The sequence below is a fragment of the Microtus ochrogaster genome, unplaced genomic scaffold, assembly GCF_000317375.1.
Source record: "Microtus ochrogaster isolate Prairie Vole_2 unplaced genomic scaffold, MicOch1.0 UNK186, whole genome shotgun sequence".
In the NCBI taxonomy this organism is placed as follows: Eukaryota; Metazoa; Chordata; class Mammalia; order Rodentia; family Cricetidae; genus Microtus; species Microtus ochrogaster.
Window position 1 is genome coordinate 92,441 of NW_004949284.1, and position 20,126 is coordinate 112,566.

Below are 20,126 nucleotides of genomic sequence, written 5' to 3' on the forward strand. Positions count from 1 at the left end.
AAAAAAAAAAAGAAAAGAAAATTGAATTAATTTGTATTAAAATTTACTTAGTTTCATGGTGTCATATAATCTAGAGCATTATATCTGTGTTTTAGGAGGCGGAATATGGTGGACATGATCAGATAGATTTGTACGATGATGTCATCTCTCCGTCTGCAAATAATGGTGATGCCCCAGAAGACCGGGACTACATGGATACTCTTCCACCGACTGTTGGTGATGATGTGGGGAAAGGAGCAGCACCAAACGTTGTCTATACGTACACTGGAAAGAGAATTGCATTATATATTGGAAATCTAACATGGGTAAGTAAAGTTAACAGATTATTGGCAGTTTATTTTGTTTTTTTTTTTTGTTTGTTTTTTCTGTTTTTCAAGACAGGGTTTCTCTGTAGCTTTGGTGCCCGTCCACGTTTTATTTTTATTTTTATTTTTTTTGCCCAGTTTAAAAAGAAATGATGTTACTGTGTTTGTTCTTCTCTTGGTGTATGTGATGAGAAGGGCAAAACCAAGTTCTTTTAAAAAGACATTCTCATTGCTCTAATTTTGAATTTTATAGTTTGGTTTAGGTATATACTCAAATGGAGTTTGCATTTTCCTTTTTTTTAACTTTTATGTGCACTGGTATTTTGCCTGCATGTATGTATGCGTGAGGGTGTCAGATCTTAGAGTTACAGACAGTTGTTAGCTGCCATATGGGTGCTGGGAATTGAACTCAGGTCCTCTGGAAGAGCAGTCAATGCTTTTCACCACTGAGTCATCTCTCCAGCCCTTGTTTGCATTTGTCTTTACTTTTTTGCATTCCTACAAGTTCGAAAGGGGTCTCAAATTAAGAATTCGAAATTAGGGTGGATGGTGGCATGCGCCTATAGTCCCAGCATTCGAGGGGCAGAAACAGGCAGATCTCTGAGTTTAAGGCCAGCCTCGTCTACAGAGCTAGTTCCAGGACAGACTCCAAAGCTACAGAGAAACCCTGTCTCCAAAACAAAACAAACAAACAAAAAAATTCTAAATTATAGGAGAAAGAAACGCCGCTACATTTTTCAAAACGTCATCATTTTCTAATTCATATTACAGATTTAAGTTTCATTTTTGTTCTTAAATTTGAAATTAACCTGTAGAAGCTGTTATATATTTCATAATATTTGTGTTTGCCTGATGTTTTTTTGAGATGGATCTTGTTATGTAACTTTGGCTGGCCTGATATTCATTGTAGTCCAGACTGACTTTGAACTCCTGTCAACTCTTCTGCTTCCACCCTTGAGTGCTAAGTTTATAATGCCATAGTGCCTAGATATACTTTATATTCTTATTGTGTTGTTCATAAGACTAAGATTATTTGGTAGAATGCTTCGTGAACTGTATATCTAGTATATCTACTAATTTAAAAAATTATTATGTATACAGTATTCTGGCATGTATGCCTATATGCCAGAAGAGGGCACTAAATCTCATAGAGGGTTGTGACCACCATATGTTTGCTGGGACCTGAACTTAGGACTTTTGGAAGAACAGCCAGTGTTCTTCCTCAGAGCCATCTCTCCAGCCTTCTTAATGTTGTTAACATCAAATCTGAAATAATCACTAAAGTGGTCCTATGAAAATTTTTTCTCAGCTATTATATTGAAAATTTAAAAGCTATAACAAAATTTTGGTACCCTTTTGTTGTATTTATAGCATTTTATTCAAAAATATTTTACTTCACATTGCTTTTGTTATTTTCATTTTATTTTATGTGTATAGGTACTTGTATACCAAAGACATGCATCCCTCAGAGGCCAGAAGAGAGCATCATAATCCCCAGGACTGGAGTGTTTTTCTTTTTTTTTTTTTTTTTTTTTTTTTTTTTTTTTTTTTTTTTTTTTTTTTTTTTTTTTTTTTGAGACAGGGTTTCTCTGGTTTTGGAGCCTGTCCTGGAACTAGTTCTTGTAGACCAGGCTGGCCTCGAACTCACAGAGATCCGCCTGCCTCTGCCTCCCGAGTGCTGGGATTAAAGGCGTGTGCCACCACCGCCCGGCTTAGGGCTGGAGTTTTAAATGGTTGTGAACCATCATGTGGGTGTTGGGAGTTGAACCTAGGGTCCATGAGGCATCTCTCAAGCCTTGACTCTTTTTCTCTATTTAAACTAAATAACTGAGTCTCTTGGCATTCAGTCTGAACTATCTTTACAACCTTGGAAACAATGAGACTGCAGTTGCTAAATAAGAATTGACATGTATCTGTGTTTTGTGACGTTGAACAAGCTGTTTATCCCCTCTATTGCATCTTATGAAAATGAGGTTGGGCCGGGCGGTGGTGGCGCACGCCTTTAATCCCAGCACTCGGGAGGCAGAGGCAGGCGGATCTCTGTGAGTTCGAGACTAGCCTGGTCTGCAAGAGCTAGTTCCAGGACAGGCTCCAAAACCACAGAGAAACCCTGTCTCGAAAAACCAAAAAAAAAAAAAAAAAAGAAAATGAGGTTGGACTTAGGTAAGCTTTAAGTATTTGATAAAAAGGTATATAGTTCATATTAGTTTCTCCATGGTATAGTCAAAATAACCTGTTTGTTTCACAAGATAACTTTCCTTTAAAGGGAGGAAGTTACAAGTGAGATTGGAGAATTTAAAATCATAGGAGTTTAAAGCTGGTAGAAACCAGAAACTGTTTTTTTGTTTGTTTTTTTCCCCCATATAGGATTTCTCCATGGAATCTGTCCAGAAACGCATTCTGTAGACCAGGCTGGCCTCAAACTTAGATCCGCCTGCCTTTGCCTCTTGAGTGTGCCACCACACCCGTCTAGAAACCAGAAACTCTTGAAGTAAAACTGTGTCTGTCTCCAAGGGAATGTACTTTATAACTTAGAGAATTCTTATCTAGAAATGGAGTTAGACATGCAAGGCGTTTTTCTGCTGTTTAAAAATTAGGGTGACAGGCAGTAACTATACTTAGATTTACATTAACAATAATTTTGTCTTATCATTTCTTTTTCTTTAAAAGTTAAATTCAGACAATAAAAACCTGAATATTTTAATGGCTAATAAGGGGGAAATGTCTTGCAGTGGACAACAGATGAGGACTTAACTGAAGCAGTTCATTCTTTGGGAGTAAACGATATTTTGGAGATAAAATTTTTTGAGAATCGGGCAAATGGACAATCAAAGGGGTAAGAATTTAGTTTTTTCGCTAATATAAACTGATAGTGATTACAGTTTACAAATTAAGTTTTCCTTAAGTTTATTGCTGATTATACACATGTAGAACACATGAACACATAAGTACTGACAAATGGCTTAGCTACTAAATATACTGGCTGCACAAACCTAACACTGAGTTAGTTCCTAGGCACCCACATGAACATATACACTAGAAGGGTGATCCTAGGCAGAGGTTCATACTTAAATTTTATAGGTTTTGTTTTTAAAATGCACTGAAGCTGGTTGAGTTGGGCCTGTAGGTAGACTGGGCCTGTTTAAGTTTAAGGAGCACATTCCTTCTAAGGTTGAAATGACAGTGCTGAGAAGCATTGTTTTTGTTGTGATTAAGAGATAAGGAAGAGCCCAGTATGTAGCTCAGTGATAGAGCTGCTTGTACAATGTGGAAAAGCTCAGGGCTTGATTCTAGCACCATAAAAATAAAAATGATGAAGAATGACAGGTAACTGAAATAAAATATAACATAGGTTTATTCTCTAATCTGCAAATCACATATATAGGATAGGATTATTATGAAATGCAGGTATTTAAAAGTAAGAAATTAAATTGCTTACAATTTCACCATTTTTAGATAATCACTTTATAAATGTGCTTCCATATTTTCCCTTAAAAATAGTATCATAATTCACACTTTGTCATGTTTTATTGAAAAGAGCAGAAGAAATAGTGATAAATAATGTATTACTTTTCTTACTTTTGGATATTGTGGTTGTTTCCACTTGTGGCTATTATAAATAATTTAGTAGGCACATTATTGGAAATTTTACAATAATTTATGTGTATGAGCACAATACAGTGCTTCAAAAAATATATTTACGAAGTTAAGCAACCATTATAGTTGTCTAGTTTCAAAGTGTTTCATCATCTCCGTCACCAGAGAAACCTGGGTGCATCATTACCCTGATTGCCTGTGTCTCCTTTGCTGACAATCATTCATGTACTTTCTACCTCAGAATTTGCCTCTTTTGGGTATTTCATGGAAACAAAATAAAAATGATGTTCTGTGTGTTGACTTTTACCTAGTATAATGTTTTCAAGGTTTGTCTGTGTAGCTGCATCATTTATGGCTTAGTAATAGTTCCATGTAATGGCGTTAGCACTAGAGGAAGAATCCACAATCCATGTTTGGGTGATTTATACTTTTAGTTATTAAGGGGAATGTCTCTAAGAATTTTAGTTTATTGTTTTGTGTGAACATACAATTTTGCTTGTTTTGGACATATACCTAGGAGTGGAATTAGTATGGTATATAGCAATGCCTAACATTTTGAGAAGCTACCAGATTGCATAGTCCATTAGTGCAGAACGTTTATAGTTTCTTATTATTTTCACCAGCACTGAATAGTTGTCATTTTGATTATGGTGGGAATTACATCTCATGGTTTTGATTTGTACCTTGATGGCTAATGGTACTAAGCATCTTTCAAAAATTAATTATTTTATGTGTATAGGTGTTCTGGCTGCATGCATGTCTGTGCACTCTATGTGTGCCTAATGCCCATGGAGACCAGAAGAGGGAATTGGATCCCCTGGAACTGGAGTTATGAATGGTTGTGAATTGGGAGCTAGGAATTGAACCTGTGGGAGCTGGGAATTGAATCTGAGTCCTGGAAGAAGAATCAGTGCTGTTAACCATTGAGCCATCTCTCCAGCCCCTATATGGAACATATTTTTATAGCAGTAAAAAGTGAAAACAGCCTGTTGGGTGGATTTAAAGCAAAACCAAAAAATGATTGCAGTGGAACATGACTCAGCCACTGAAAGAAATGAATTAGTGATGCATGTTGTGTCATGACTAGGCTTTGAACACTAAGTGAAACTGTAAAGGACTGCATATTTCATTTGTTTGAAATTCTAGGTGAGGCAGATCCATAGAAAACAAAATAGTTACGGTTTCTTGTGTTTAAGGGAAGAGAGTAAATAGGAATGGTGGTAGAGGTTGTAGATTTTCTTTTGATAATGAATAGTGTTATAAAATGAACCATCATGAGATGTTTGTAAAACACATGAATATTTAAAAAAATTTAAGTGAGTGAATTTCATAGTATATTATAAAAGATAGTGTAAATGTGTGTAACCTTAAGAGTCTGTTTTTGATTCTTAAGTAATTTTGACTCTTGAGTAAGTTGAGACCATTTCTTCTTTTAGTCAACAGTAACAATCTCAGTTCTTCCCTTTTATTCCCACCCCTTTAACATCGTTTAGATTTGCCCTTGTTGGTGTTGGATCTGAAGCATCTTCCAAAAAGTTAATGGATCTGTTGCCTAAAAGAGAACTTCATGGTCAGAATCCTGTCGTGACTCCGTGCAATAAGCAATTCCTGAGTCAGTTTGAGATGCAGTCCAGGAAAAGTAAGCAAATCTCTGAGCAGCCTTTTTTTTAAAAAATGTATTTTAAGCAGTGTTGCTGGTATTTTTTAAAATATTATGCTTACTATTTAGTTTATTGGATAAACTTGTTTTAATCATTGATTAGGAGTATGGGCTAATATACTGGAAACCAACTCCCATTCCATGTTTTTCTAGATGTCACAGACCCAACAGCATGTAGCAGCAGGTTGAGAGCTTTATAGTGCCGCATTCTTGTCCTGTCATTCACATTAGAGAGGAGGAATGCTATATGGAAGTGTTTGATGGGAATAGAGAGGCCAGTGATAACTAGGGAATAGTTACTGACCTGTTTTTATCCTACTTGGCACCAAAACCTTTTGCTACTTGGTAAAAAATAATGTAGAAGAGATTTGTTATTACATAGTTTTTTTTTTTTTTTTAAAGAGATGCGTTCCAGGCCAGCCTGGGCTACAAGAGCTAGCTCCAGGACAGGCTCCAAATAAACCAAAAATAAATAAATAAAAGATAGATAAGATGAATGACCCATATAATTAATAGAAATTCAGATGATTGTTTTGTTTTAATTTTTTTAGCATTTAAGATTTAAGAATATGTTACATAGAATAAGATAAATAATCTGCTATTGAAATTAAGGTTTTTGCTGAATTTCTGAAGTCTTGGCTGCTGTAGAGTACTTTAAAAGCAACCTGTATTTTAAAAGCTACATGTTTATCTATTCAGTGGAAGTGCATTAAACTTAAATATTTCAAGACTTAAGAAAGTAAATAAATGTGAAGGTTTTCCTAGCCAAGTACTTTGCATAGGCATCTGCAAATTGAAAATTAGTATAAATGAACTTTGAAGTAGTTTCTAATAACACGGTTACAATTCAGAGAACTGTTTTAATAAGTGCTATTTATGAGTATTTGGGTGTTTGCAGCTACACAATCAGGACAGATGTCTGGGGAAGGTAAAGCTGGTCCTCCAGGAGGCAGTTCCCGTGCAGCATTCCCACAAGGTGGTAGAGGACGGGGCCGTTTTCCAGGGGCTGTTCCCGGTGGGGACAGATTTCCTGGGCCAGCAGGACCAGGAGGGCCACCTCCACCTTTCCCAGGTAAAACTTTCCTTAAGTTTATCATGGAGAAATCACGTCTGCTTAATACCTCTTTTCCTTTTCTCTCTTTTTCAAGTAATGTATATTAATGTGACTTACTCTCCTTGTTATGCTATTTTTGGAACCCAGGAAATTTGATCAAGCATCTTGTTAAAGGAACTCGGCCTTTGTTCCTGGAAACTAGGATTCCATGGCATATGGGGCACAGCATAGAGGAAATACCCATTTTTGGCCTAAAAGGTCTTTATTTTTCTCCAAACTTGCTTGACTTATATATAGAATATTTACATCCGTCTTATTTTCTTACCTCTTAAAAAATCCTTTCAAGACCATTTTTCCTTGTTTCACTTTCTAGCTTGGCATCAGAGTAGAATATAAGGTGGGTGATGTCACTGTAAGAAGTGTGTTTGCTGAGAGATGGAAAGTATCTTTAGGAGTTAAAATTTGTTTGTTTTTGTTTTAGTGGTTTTTCTTAATTATAATTTGAAGAGGTTAAATTTGTGAGGATATTCTTCACCTTTGTAGTTGTTAGATCATTACCATATGGGTTTCATTTAAAGAGAGAGTCATGGTTTATGAATTCTGCTTTAGAAGTAAAATCTTGGCATATAATAGTTAATATCTTTATTGAACCATTTTTCTCCTTTTTTCTCCTTTATTTTGTAGCCGGACAGACTCCACCACGTCCACCATTGGGTCCTCCAGGCCCACCTGGTCCACCAGGTCCTCCACCTCCTGGTCAGGTCCTGCCACCTCCTCTGGCAGGACCTCCCAATCGAGGAGACCGCCCTCCACCACCAGTGCTTTTTCCTGGACAACCTTTTGGGCAACCTCCGTTGGGTCCACTTCCTCCTGGGCCGCCGCCTCCAGTTCCAGGCTATGGCCCTCCTCCTGGCCCACCGCCTCCACAGCAGGGACCGCCTCCACCTCCAGGCCCCTTTCCACCTCGACCACCAGGTCCACTTGGGCCTCCCCTCACACTTGCTCCTCCTCCACACCTTCCGGGACCACCTCCAGGTGCCCCACCACCAGCTCCACATGTGAATCCTGCTTTTTTCCCTCCACCAACTAATAGTGGCATGCCAACGTCAGATAGTCGTGGGCCACCGCCCACAGACCCCTATGGCCGACCTCCACCGTACGATAGGGGTGACTATGGTCCTCCTGGGAGGTGAGTTAAATGCAGTCAGGAAAAGATAAAGAACTGTGACTGGAAGTCTATTACATTGTAGACACATAAACAATTTCTGTCCTCAGGAAGATGATTTCTATGCTGCCAGTTTTACTTCAGCCAAAAGACAATGATAAAGGGAATTTTGCTTAGGCTTGATCTGGTAGAGAAAATAGCATTCTTGAATCAGGAAAAGTAACAGCTGTCTCCTAGGCAAATGCCAAATCTTGTTAGTGTAGAGTTGTTTACATTGTTACTAACTTGAGAACTTTTGTCAAGCAACAATTTAACATTTATTTGTCTTTTGTAGGGAAATGGATACTGCAAGAACTCCATTGAGTGAAGCTGAGTTTGAAGAAATCATGAATAGAAATCGGGCCATCTCAAGCAGTGCTATTTCAAGAGCTGTGTCTGATGCCAGTGCTGGTTTGTATATTTGTTTTAGTGTTCATTCTTTAACATGGCTATTTATATTAAGAATAACCCCAGACCCAGGAGCTGGAGAGATGGCTCAGTTGTTAAGAACTAGCTGCTCTTATAGAAGACGCTGGGTTAATGCCCAACGGTCTGTTGACTCCAGTTCCTGAGGATCTGAGGCCCTTTTCTGGCTTCTCCAGGCATGCTTGTAGTAAGTAGACACACATGCATTCAAAACACCCGTACACATAAAATAAAATGTAAAAATTAAAAAAATCGAAATCTAAATCTAAAGTGAAGTTATAAAGATAGTTCTCTTACTCCCTATATAATCTATATGCTCCCAAATCATTATCATTTAATTTTAAAGTGTTGAAGGAAGATGCATGTCAGTGTAGTGGGAAGACCACCAATTTTAAGTTGCTATATTTAGATTTAAATACTAATTGGGGGTTAGAGAGATGGCCCTGATTAAGAGCACTGGCTGCTAGTGCTGGGATCCAGTATCCTCTTCTTTCCTCACTGGGTACCAAACACGCATAGCACATAGATGTACATGCAAACAAAAACATTCATACACATAAAATAAAATTAAAAATAACTAACTTTGGGATTTGAAGAGAGAGCTTAGGAGTTAACAGTACTGCCTGTCCTCCAGAGGATCCAGGATTGCTTCCCAACACCTATGTGGTGGATCAGAACCATCTATAGCTTCTCTGGGAAAACTCCAAATGGCTGATGACGCTGGTGCAATTTCAGGGGGCACAGTCATGGTCGAGGCTGTGGCTGTGGTTGAAGTGGGGGCTATTGGGAATGAAAATGGTGATGTTGGTCTTGTTGTTAAGTGCCATCCAAGGGGTTATCATCTTGGCCAAGCTTTCCATCGTCCCTGTGGGGAGAGGCAATTGGGGGAACAAGTATGGCAAGCCTCAAACTATTTTATGCAAGGTGACAGGCCACTGTAACTCTGTGTTGGTACATCTCACCCCTGTGCCCAAGAAGCTACCAATGATGGCCAGTATTGATGACTACTGCACATCAGCCAGGGGCTGCACTGCCACCATGGGCAACTTTGCCAAGGCCACCTTTGATGCCATCTCTAAAGTATAGCCACTTGACCCTCGACCTCTAGCAGGAGTCTGTGTTCTCCAAGTCTTCTTATCAGGAATTCACTGACCATCTATTGAAAACCCACACCAGAGTCTCTGTTCAGAGGACCCAGGCTCCAGCTGTGGCCACCACATAGGATTTATATACAAGAAAAAGTGAATTAAGTCTATTTAAAAAGAACTCCAGTGCCAAGGGATCTGATATCCTCTTTTGGCCTCCATGGGCACCAACCAGTCTTGCTTGTAATGCAAGACATATGTAGGCAAAACACTTGTATACATATAAAGATTAAATATTAGCTGATAGAGTAGTTCAGAGTTCTAAAAATAGCTCAGTTATTCTCATATTTGCAAAATAACTGTCCCTCTGCATGAAACAACAGTCACTAGCGTCATGAACACAAGAATCTTGCAAATTTCAAGACACTGAACAAAAGTCATTATTTATCGTCATCTTAAAAGACACTTCCAAAAAATTGCTTCATCATTCTTATTCCAAAATAGTTGGTTTGATGATAATTTGGAAACAGTTTGTTTGCTATTAACTTTTTCTTTTCCCTGCAGGTGATTATGGGAGTGCTATTGAAACACTGGTAACAGCAATTTCTTTAATTAAACAGTCCAAAGTATCTGCAGATGATCGTTGCAAAGTTCTTATTAGTTCTTTGCAAGATTGCCTTCATGGAATTGAGTCCAAGTCCTATGGCTCTGGATCAAGGTAAAACTTTCCTGTCTCATGTATTTTTTTAAATAGTTAACAACAACAACAACGACAAAGTGGAACTTCAAAAAAAAAAAAAAATGGGACTTGGGGCTGGGGAGATGGCTCAGTGGTTAAGAGCACTGGCTACCCTCCAGAGGCCCTGAGTTCAATTTCCAGCACCCACATGGTGGCTCACAACCATCTGTAACAACATCTGGTGCCCTCTTCTAGCCCATAGGGATACATGCAGGGCAGAATACTGTATACATAACAAATACATCTAAAAAAAAAATTGGACTCTGATTTTACTTAATGTGTACCCAGCAGTCTGAGTGGATTTTTTTTTTTTTTTTTGACTAACTCTAAATGGCATCTTGGTGCTTCCTGAAATCCTTCAAGGCACTCACTTAGAGTGCAAGGAACTGTATGGCTTCTGTTTACTCTTAGACTAACTGCACACAAGCAGATATAATCTCTACTTTGACTCTGACAGCTTGCATACTCACTGTTCTAGCCAAATGGGTGTCCCTTTCTGTGGACACAGCAAGCATTGACCATCTCACTGATTGCTATTCCTCCTTGGAACCATTTTATTTGTTCTTTTGTTTTCCTTTTCCCTATACATTTGTCTTCATTTTTCATGTTTCAACTGAATCTAGTGTGTCATATTTTATTTCTTTTGTAGTATTTACTGTAGCATCTAGTCTTTATTATTGATGCTTATTTCTTACTGAACACATGTTGAATGTCGACAGGGGCCTTAGCTGTTAAACATTGCTTGATAAAGGATGTTTTTTGAAAGGGGATTAATAAATAGATGAATGTGTGGTAATGTATTTTGTAACAGATAGTTTTATTTTGGATTTATTTTATGTGTATGAATATTTTGCTGGATACATGTATTCCACATGTGTGCTAGTGCCTGAGGTATCCAGTGTAGGGTTAAGCCAGCCCCTTTAAGGGGTGGGTTTTGCCTTGGGCGATTGTGGACTGATAAATCAAGCGCAAGGAGGCTGTGCCCTCCCTTTTCTTTCCTACCTCCTGGGCTACGCGGGAACCTAGGTTCTGTAAGTTTACCATTAAAGTTGTAACTATTCCTTTATATCTGCATTGCAATTATTTACGCCAATACCAGTCGTTAGAGCATGAGACTCTTAATCCCAGGGTCGTGGGTTCGTGCCCCACATTGGGCGCCAAATGTATTGGCGTAAATAATTGCAATGCAGATATAAAGGAATAGTTACAACTTTAATGGTAAATTTACAGAACCTAGGTTCCCGCATAGCCCAGGAGGTAGGAAAGAAAAGGGAGGGCTCGGCCTCCTTGCATCAGTCCACAATCGCCCGAGGCAAAACCCGCCCCCTAAAGGGGCTGGCTTAACCCTACAATCTAGAGTTAGGATGGCTGTGATGGTTGTGGTACCGGGAATCAAACCCTGGTCCTCTGCAAGAGCAACCACTCTGCCATCTTTTCAGCCCTTGTAATAGATAGTTTTTTTTTTAATTATTTATTTATTATGTATACAATATTCTGCCTGTGTGTATCTCTGCAGGCCAGAAGAGGGCACCAGATCTCATTACAGGTGGTTGTGAGCCACCATGTGGTTGCTGGGAATTGAACTCAGGACCTTTGGAAGGGCAGGCAATGCTCTTAACCACTGAGCCATCTCTCCAGCCCTAGATACAGTTTTTAAAAGGTTACTTTTAAAGCACATTTACTAATCTTGAAATTTTATGTATTTTGGGAGGTAAATGTTTAGTCTTCACATGATGTTGCCTGTTTTGAGTCAGTCTCTCTTTGTAGACCAGGTTGGCTTTGAACTTACAGAAATCAGCCTGATTATTGTGATTTCACACTCAGCTACATTTTTAATATATTGATTTTCTGGAAGAGCAGCTAGTGTTTTTAACTCCTGAGCTGGCTCTCAGTTGTCTGTATGATACTTTGTCCTTAATATGCTTTTTCTGGAGGTAGTATCTTAATTAAGAAAAAGGAGTTTATATTGGACACAGTCTTTCCTTTCTTACTACCTTTTGGGCTCCATTTAAGTATGTGCATATTTGAACAAATTTGTCATAACTGGAGACCATGTCATGCCTGTTGCTTTGTGAGGACATCTAGTTTGATCAAACAGCTTAACACTTAACCATCTGCCTGGTAAAGAAATCACATAAAAGAATTCTTATTTAACCTAATGGAATTATCATGAGCTTTGGCTATGATTGGGTTTTTCCAATCAATTAGCATAGATTTCTTTTTTCATTATTTCAGAGTTTCAATGTAAACCTTAGCAACTTTAGCATGACTTTCATTTTCACCTTTGCCCTTAAATGAACAATGTCCAGATTACCTGTGAAGCATCACTGCTCTCATAGCTTGGAGCTATTACTAAATAATCTAAGGATTATCCAAGCATAAGCACTGTGCTACTGTGATCCTTGAGACGCAGCATAGAGTGTGGATACACTGGATGGGGATGGGTCACAGTGCTGGCAGGAAGAAGTAAGATGGTAAAAATGATTTCATCATGATGGTTGCCACAGTCTAGGTGTTGTGAGTCTTAGAACCATGACTAGGGGCTGCACCCGAAGGGACAGACACACTTTGAGTAGTGTCAGGATCAGGAAGGTTCTACAGCTGCGACCTGGAACTTCTGTGCATATATAAGCTTCAATTATTGGGAGGGACTAGCTATCTAGGTAGATTTCTGTAGAGTAGTAGTTGCATTCTAAAGACATCCCAGAGAAGCTGCCTTTGTTAGTCTTTGCACACACTTCATAAACACTCAGACTCTTGATGGGAGCTTGTACCCCCTCTTGAGCCTGCCTTTATGGGAACCTTTTTTGCCAATGTTACATGGGAGTATTAGGAGCCTTGGAGCTCCCACATAGCCAGTGTACTTTCATTTAGAACTTCATTTATGCTGGCTTCCTCCACTCCTACAGCTAATCAGAATGGTATAAAAATATTTTATTTCTGAAATTTTACGTTTAGTATTTTTAGACTGGTTAACTAGTAACTGAAAACCATGGAAAATGAAACTAGTGATAAAAAAGACAACTATATTGAATGTCTTTTGAAGCTTCCCAGCTATGGAGAGCATTAATCCAGTAATTTCTTTTAGAAGACGTGAACGATCAAGAGAAAGGGACCATAGTAGATCACGGGAAAAGAGTCGGCGTCATAAATCTCGGAGTAGAGATCGTCATGATGATTATTACAGAGAGAGAAGCAGAGAGAGGGAGAGACACAGGGATCGGGATCGGGACCGTGACCGGGAGCGAGACCGAGAGCGAGAATACCGTCATCGCTAGAAGGTGGGCATTATTTCTTACTCTTATATTGTGTGTGTGTGTGCTGTTAACAGTAATTATAACTCCAAGGCTGTTGTTTATACAGTAAATATACCTACATTTTAAGTGGTCCAAGTACTTGTTCTGATTTAATCTTCTGAAAACATCTGAAAGCAGGTAAGCCATCACAGGTAAAAAAAATCTTGACCTTTTTTCCTTGAATTCTGCAAGTGTTCTATGACTTAGATTACAGATTGTTTATGGTCTTAAAAAAATAATCAAGAGGACTCATTGTGTACTTCTAAAATTTAAAAATTTGGATTCTTGTAATCACATTTATTGTTTGCATATGATTTAAAATATTTATAAAACAACAGGGAATTGTTTCTGATATGAATATTATGTGCTTGGATTTTCAAAAATAAAATTTCTGTCCTTTCTCCCTTGAACTAACTTCATTTGTCCCTGAAACTTTTTAAGAACATCTAACTTTATAATAGTTTATAATATAAAAAGATGTTTTTCAGCATTGAAAGAGTTTTTCCCATTTAAAAAAAATTACATTTTAGAAAAAAATTTCTGGCATTTTATTTTTTTTTAAAGGAACATTATCTTTTTAATTGCGCAGAAGGTATAAAGTGGGTTCAGGGTACATAATCTAAAAGCGTTAAGTTGTGTTAAGCCATACATCCCAAGTTAGAAATAACTGGAAATAATTTTCCTTGTTTCATTCATAAGCCATAATCATTGTCTTTTTTTCTGTATTTTAAAATTTTGTGTACTTTTTTCATAAAGTAGAATGAGTTGTCTGTTTATGCTTCATTTTTTACATGTAATTTTATTTTATATTTGTGAACAATGTTTCATGAAGAATGGGTAAAGAACACTGTGAATCTTGCATGTGACAGGTTAATTTATTAGCACCTTTGTTCCATATATTGATGGCATATTTGAGTTAGATAAGGCTTAAAACAAATCCTCTATATGTAAATATTTCAAGGATACTTACTGGTAATCCAGTCCTGAAAATTGTTAATATTTAAATTGTAATTGGCTTTATTGTGTATATAATTTGTGATAGCAGTTTCTTTAATTACCTCTCTCTTTCTCTTACACACTCACACACACATGAGAAAAAAAGATGTCTAATTTTTATGAAACATACTTTATGAAACAAGAGTTAACCACTCTTGCCGTTTCAGGGCTTTTTGAAATGAGAAAGATGACTTTAATACCTTGTCTTACATTTTGAATATGTCCTTGAATATTCATTAAGACCTTTTTATTAGTTATGTTGTATTAAAATTTTTAATTCTCAAAACATCTAGTTTTAAAATTTCTAAAGTTGGTTATGTTTGAATATAAAAATTGAACATTGTACCATATAAAACTAAACTAAATTTTAAATGAAGTTTTTTTATTCCTAGTAAAAATCCCTTATGGTAAATTCTGATTAGGTTATTACTTGAAATGTCTAATTCTTTGTCATTTGATAAGGTACAGGTTCTACATATTGTATTTTCTAATTATTTACTTTAGACTTTGCAGTTTATCAATTATCTTACAGTTACCAAAGACAGTGACAGTGAAACTTGGATACATTTTCATTTATTCAGTGTGCCCATAAAGGGGCCTCTAAACAATTCATATGTAGTTAATAACTAGTTTTCTCATGGGTCTTTAAAATTAATTCAGTAAAGCAGGTTATGTTCCTTTTGAAAATTTCATTGTTAATTTTTACATACTTTGGATATATATTCCAGTCAAGCGTATATCCCTAAATATAGTCATGATTTGAGTCCCATGTCTTTCAGACATGGACCACAATTTCCTAGTGTCAAACTGTTGATGTTTTTGCAATCAGTGATGTACCATATCCCAAATCCTATGTTTTGTTTGTACATTAATCAGAATTGAGTTGTAATATTGTTGTGTGCCTTCATCCAAGCAAAATTTTACAAAAGCCTTCCCAATGAGGAGTGGGGGGAGATGTTTTCCTGGATTATTGTACCATTGCTATATGCCAAGCAATATTTATTGTAAGTAGATGTAAGTGGGTGGGGGCTGGGATTAAATATATATATTCAAGTGCAAACCTATTTGCAAATTTTACTACTTTATAAGGTCTGTTGACCTCTTTAGAAGTTTTTGAATATGAGTCCTTTTGAATTTTCATGTAAATCTTAAATGGATTAAGAAGTGCTTCAACAATAAAGTAAATATCAGTCTTTGTATAAGTTAATAATGTAATACACTATCAAGTGTTGAGGTGGGAAAGGGCAGATTCTGGAAACTTGATGTTAGTTGGCAGCTGTTAATGTCTGTCCCATCCTAAGTTTTTTTGTGTTTGAACTGTTGGGTAATGTTAATTACATTCTCATTTGAAAACTGTATTAGTTTTTCTAAAAGCATTTCATATCCAAGTTCAAATAGGTAATAATACTTCAATGGGTAAAATAAGTTTTGTAAATTTCAGTGTTAAATGCATTGTGCTTCATATTCTGTAATTTTTGCCTTATTCTCAGACCACTCTGAGCAAAATAAAAGGTGTAAGATTGTGTTCATAAAGAAGTGTTACAGTTACAGTTGAGTTCTTAGATTGTGTTCACCTGACTGTTTGTTTAGAACAGTTCTGCTCAGCTCAGAAGTTTCTGCTAACTACTGAGTTTGTGTACTGGAGAATAATGAAAGCAAATTTTTTTTCGAGATGCTTTTTATTCAGGCTTTTTTCTAGTTTAAGAAATTTACATTTTCTCAAGTGGTTATATTCTTTACTAAGTACTGTGTTTGGAGTGTGGCCATGTGATTACTTCTGGCGTAAATGTCATGAATTTGAATTTAATTAATTACTTTAGGATACTTTGTATTGCTTACTTAGGTTACTATAGCTTTGTGTTAATTTGGAGGAAAAGCCCAAATTAAGATGTTTCGTCTCCTTAGGAGTGTGATGTTGAGGCTTTTGTGAAAATTCTTTTCATTGCTTGATGAACAATAACTGACTGTCAGCAAGATCTTAATTATTTCTACATCTCTTAGGTCATTTGTTACTGCCTAGTATTCCTCTCCAGCCTGTCTCCATCTGTCTCAGTTGCTGTGCTTTATCTTGCTATGCTGGTTCTCATTTCTCTTCTTATTTCTGATATTTTTAGTATTTGAAAAATCTGTCTTATTACAGTATCTTAATTGAAGTGACAAGAAAGGATAGGAAGTGGTCCCTTGGATGTATTTTTGCTCACTGTGGTTTAAGAATATAATTTTGATTATAAATAATTGATGTTTCTCTGTCTTAAAAAATTTGAATGCCAATGTGAGTCACCTTGCTCTCACTTTCATCTCAGTGTGAAATTTCCTACCATTGTTTAGTTTGTATATTGGATGGTTTGAATAAGTATCTTTATTTTTTAATGAATATTCAGTTAGCATTGTTTAAAGGAAACCCACTAACCAGTAAGAGAAGAGTGCCATTCATGTTAATCCAAATTAATGTTTTTGCTTTCTGTGGTTAGAAAGTTCTATCTACCTCTTGATGTAAGTGAATTGTAAGTAACGGCTTCTTTTGAAATCTCCATGTCTTTTGGGTGATTCTTTTTGATACAAAGTCTATTTTTTTTTTCTTTTTTGTAATGGAGTTTTTTTTCTACCATGGAGTCAGTTGCATAGAACACCTAATTATGTATTTTGTAGAGTAAGGGTAAGTATGATGTTTAGAGAAAAACAGGACAATATAAACTCTCGGTTAGCTAGAAACTTTGTGAGCACCAGCAATAAAAAGAATTGCTTTTTATGTACTGTGTTCTAGTCCATATAAAAAGAAACTTAAGAATTAATATAAGTTTAGATGCTTCTGTTGCCTACTTCATCTCCAGACGTCATTAGGGAGAAATTTTCAGATATAGAAGATTAAATTTTATTTATTTAAAGGCATTGAATTTCTAAAATTATGTGAGGATCCTTTTTGACTCAGCACATTAATATGAAAACCTGTAAGAGCTGGGTGTGGTAGTGCACACCTTGACCTCATCCAACACCTAGAGACTGCAGGAAGATACTGTTGAGCTCCAGGCCAGCCTGGTTTACATGTGGAGTTTCAGGCTTGCCAGAGCCTCTATACTAAGATCCTATTTCAGGAATAAATACAAACATGCAGTATAAAAACTTATGAGAATCCTATAAAATAAATATTCAAATGCTTTTCTTTAAAAGATGATTTTTTTCTTGAATTTTAAAATACAAATAATGCCAAGTTTCCATATAAGTGATGAACACTCAATTTGAGTTGTTAATGGTTTGATACCACATCAAAATATAGGTATTTCGCTCTGTATTAAAATTATACTGCTTGCTTTAGCTTGCAGATTTTGAAGCTGTAGTTTCACTGTCTTGGTTCATTTAACAGCTGTTTACATAGGTTCCCTTTTTATAACTGACAGCTAGAGCAAGTAATTGTGCGACTTGACAGTACAGAGTTGATTAAATGCTATTTTGAACATACCGGTATGGAATGTATTTGTCACTTTGAAGCTTTTTGATAATCTTTGTTTATGCAGATGTCTACTTGGACTTTGAGATTATTATATGGAATTGGGTTATTGGAAATGGGTTGTATTGCCTTCAAAGTTTGCTTCCGTTTGAGATTGTAAAATTTGTGTTTATGTGAAGTGTTTAGAACTAGAAATAAAAGTTTCTAGAATATTCCCTAAATTTTATGTCTGTATGGTAAAATTTTAAGATTTATTAATTAGTGAAGACTTACGTAAAGATACGTAGCAAAAGATGAGCTCATTAGTCCTGCATAAATATGTGTATTGTGACATCACAAACAAGATTTCCTGTATAAAAATAGTAAATTAGGGTCATGGTAATATGTACCCTGTTCTTTGTTTTTTTTTTTTTAATCCATAATGTCGTATACAGTGTTGTGCCTGCATCTATTCCTGAAGGCCAGGAGAAGGCACCAGATCTCATTACAGATAGTTGTGAGCCTCTATGTGGCTGCTGGGAATTGAACTCAGGACCTCTGGGAGAACTGGAAGTGCAGTCAGTGCTCTTGATCACTGAGCCATCTCTCTAGCCCCCCTTGTGGCTTTTTTCCCTTTGGTTTTTCAAGACAGCCTTTCTCCACCTTATAGTCCTGAAATTTTCTCTGTAGATCAGACCAGCCTTGAACTCAGAGATCCATCTGTTTCTGCCTCCCAAGTGCTGGGATTAAAGGACGTGCATCACCACCACCCCGTCCCTGTGGCTTTTTGAAAGATTGATTTTCTTTCTTTTTTTCCCTATCCCCACACTGATTTTAAAATGATTTGTCTCTCAGTGATCCATTCTTAATCTTTTGTAACACAACAAAAATATTAGGGGAGATAGCATTCCTTTTTTAGTTGGAATTATGAATTTCCCTGCAATCTGTTTAGCAGTTTAAAACATATGTGCTTTGTCCTTTTTCTAATATCTTAGTGTTTTTAAATTTCACTAGTGGTGGAAGTGTACTGTTTCGTAGGTCATGGGCATGTGAGAAGTCCTTGATTCATTCTTAGTATCAAGTCCAGAAAACAGAAAAATTCTAGTCCTACTAGAATTTTGTAACCTGTAAAATAAGAATATTTCGAAATTGACGTCACACATTTTTTCTATTAAGTAGTTCCTCTATGTAAGCCTCATCAAACTGACATGAAAGTGGAAGGACAAAAGATGATACTATAAATAGCTTAAATGTTTGTTTAAAAAGTACAGATGTATAGAAAGCATTTAGATGAGAAAGACCCTTTTGTACCTTTAAGATTTATGTTTTTATTAGGAAGTGTGAATATGTGTCTATATACTGATATTCTTAAGAGTCTCCTAAAGATAATTGAGCACAAAATTTATGGTTGTCACCAAAACTGTAACTATAAATAGCATAGGAACTCTTAAAATTTTTATGACAGGATGCCACCAACCTTTGTGTGCTTTTGAAAAATATTAAACTACCTCTTTAGTATTTCTATTTTAAATATTTGATATTTCAGTGATATTTTTTAAATTAATGTTCTTTTTTTGGATTTACATATATATTATCTCTATATATGTATATATTCCTGAAACTATAGTATCTCAATTTTACTATTAGTTTCCCTTTCCCTCTTTATGTAAGTTTTCAATGAAGTTTATCATTGTAGATTCCCATTAGTTTCTGTTTGGTCAGTGGATATAGGAGAAATAGAATGAAAGTAACGTCTCAAATTTGTATCATGTCTAAAGATTTGTATGTGGATGTCATATTTAATGTCCATGCTGAGGTATTTATTTATAAATTTTGTAACATGGAACACCATTGGTTTATAACAGATTGACAGAATTTCGTGTATGCTGTCAAATTATGGTTAATTTGTAAATTTCATTGCATTTTATATTCAGTTCAGCATTTGTTTAATAAATTGTGTGGATGAATGAAAAGTAGCTACATTCAAATCCAAACATTTTCCCATTTATTTTGTAGTATGCATATTTTAGGAAATGATGTATGACTGTTCTCATCATCACAGAAACAGTAGCTGCTGTATTTGCTTTTGTAATTTTTTACTTTTAAAAATTCATATATATTGTACAAAATATTGGTCTTCAAATGACTATCACTGAATTTCAGAGGTAGAAATGTATAAAAATGAAATGAGAATTTCTCATTTGGTATCTGTAAATGTGGAACATCTCTCCACCATGCCAGCAGCTACTGTTTGAGGCACTTTTTATTTTGTGTTAGAGTTCCTAAGAGTGAGTAGATGCACGACTTGTGTATGTATAGCTAAGCCAACATTTTTCTGTG

The 20,126-nt window shown here is 36.2% G+C and overlaps 1 protein-coding gene across 5 annotated transcripts in view; it reads left to right on the forward strand.

Annotated features, from left to right (window-relative positions):
* Positions 1-20,126, forward strand: part of Cpsf6 (cleavage and polyadenylation specific factor 6) — a 34,481-nt gene that overhangs the window by 9,593 nt on the left and 4,762 nt on the right. Inside the window, exons 2-11 of one of the 5 annotated variants that reach the window (XM_026778487.1) lie at positions 96-305; positions 3,038-3,141; positions 5,396-5,541; positions 6,461-6,634; positions 6,764-6,874; positions 7,301-7,805; positions 8,116-8,231; positions 9,896-10,049; positions 13,159-13,351; positions 13,434-13,808. In XM_026778487.1, coding sequence (XP_026634288.1) covers positions 96-305; positions 3,038-3,141; positions 5,396-5,541; positions 6,461-6,634; positions 6,764-6,874; positions 7,301-7,805; positions 8,116-8,231; positions 9,896-10,049; positions 13,159-13,348 — 1,710 coding nt within the window. In that variant the 3' untranslated portion in view covers positions 13,349-13,351; positions 13,434-13,808. Of the gene's footprint in view, positions 1-95; positions 306-3,037; positions 3,142-5,395; positions 5,542-6,460; positions 6,635-6,763; positions 6,875-7,300; positions 7,806-8,115; positions 8,232-9,895; positions 10,050-13,158; positions 13,352-13,433; positions 13,809-20,126 lie in introns of those variants that run through there. The other 4 variants (XM_026778486.1, XM_005372107.3, XM_005372108.3 and 1 more) reach the window with 4 other exon arrangements.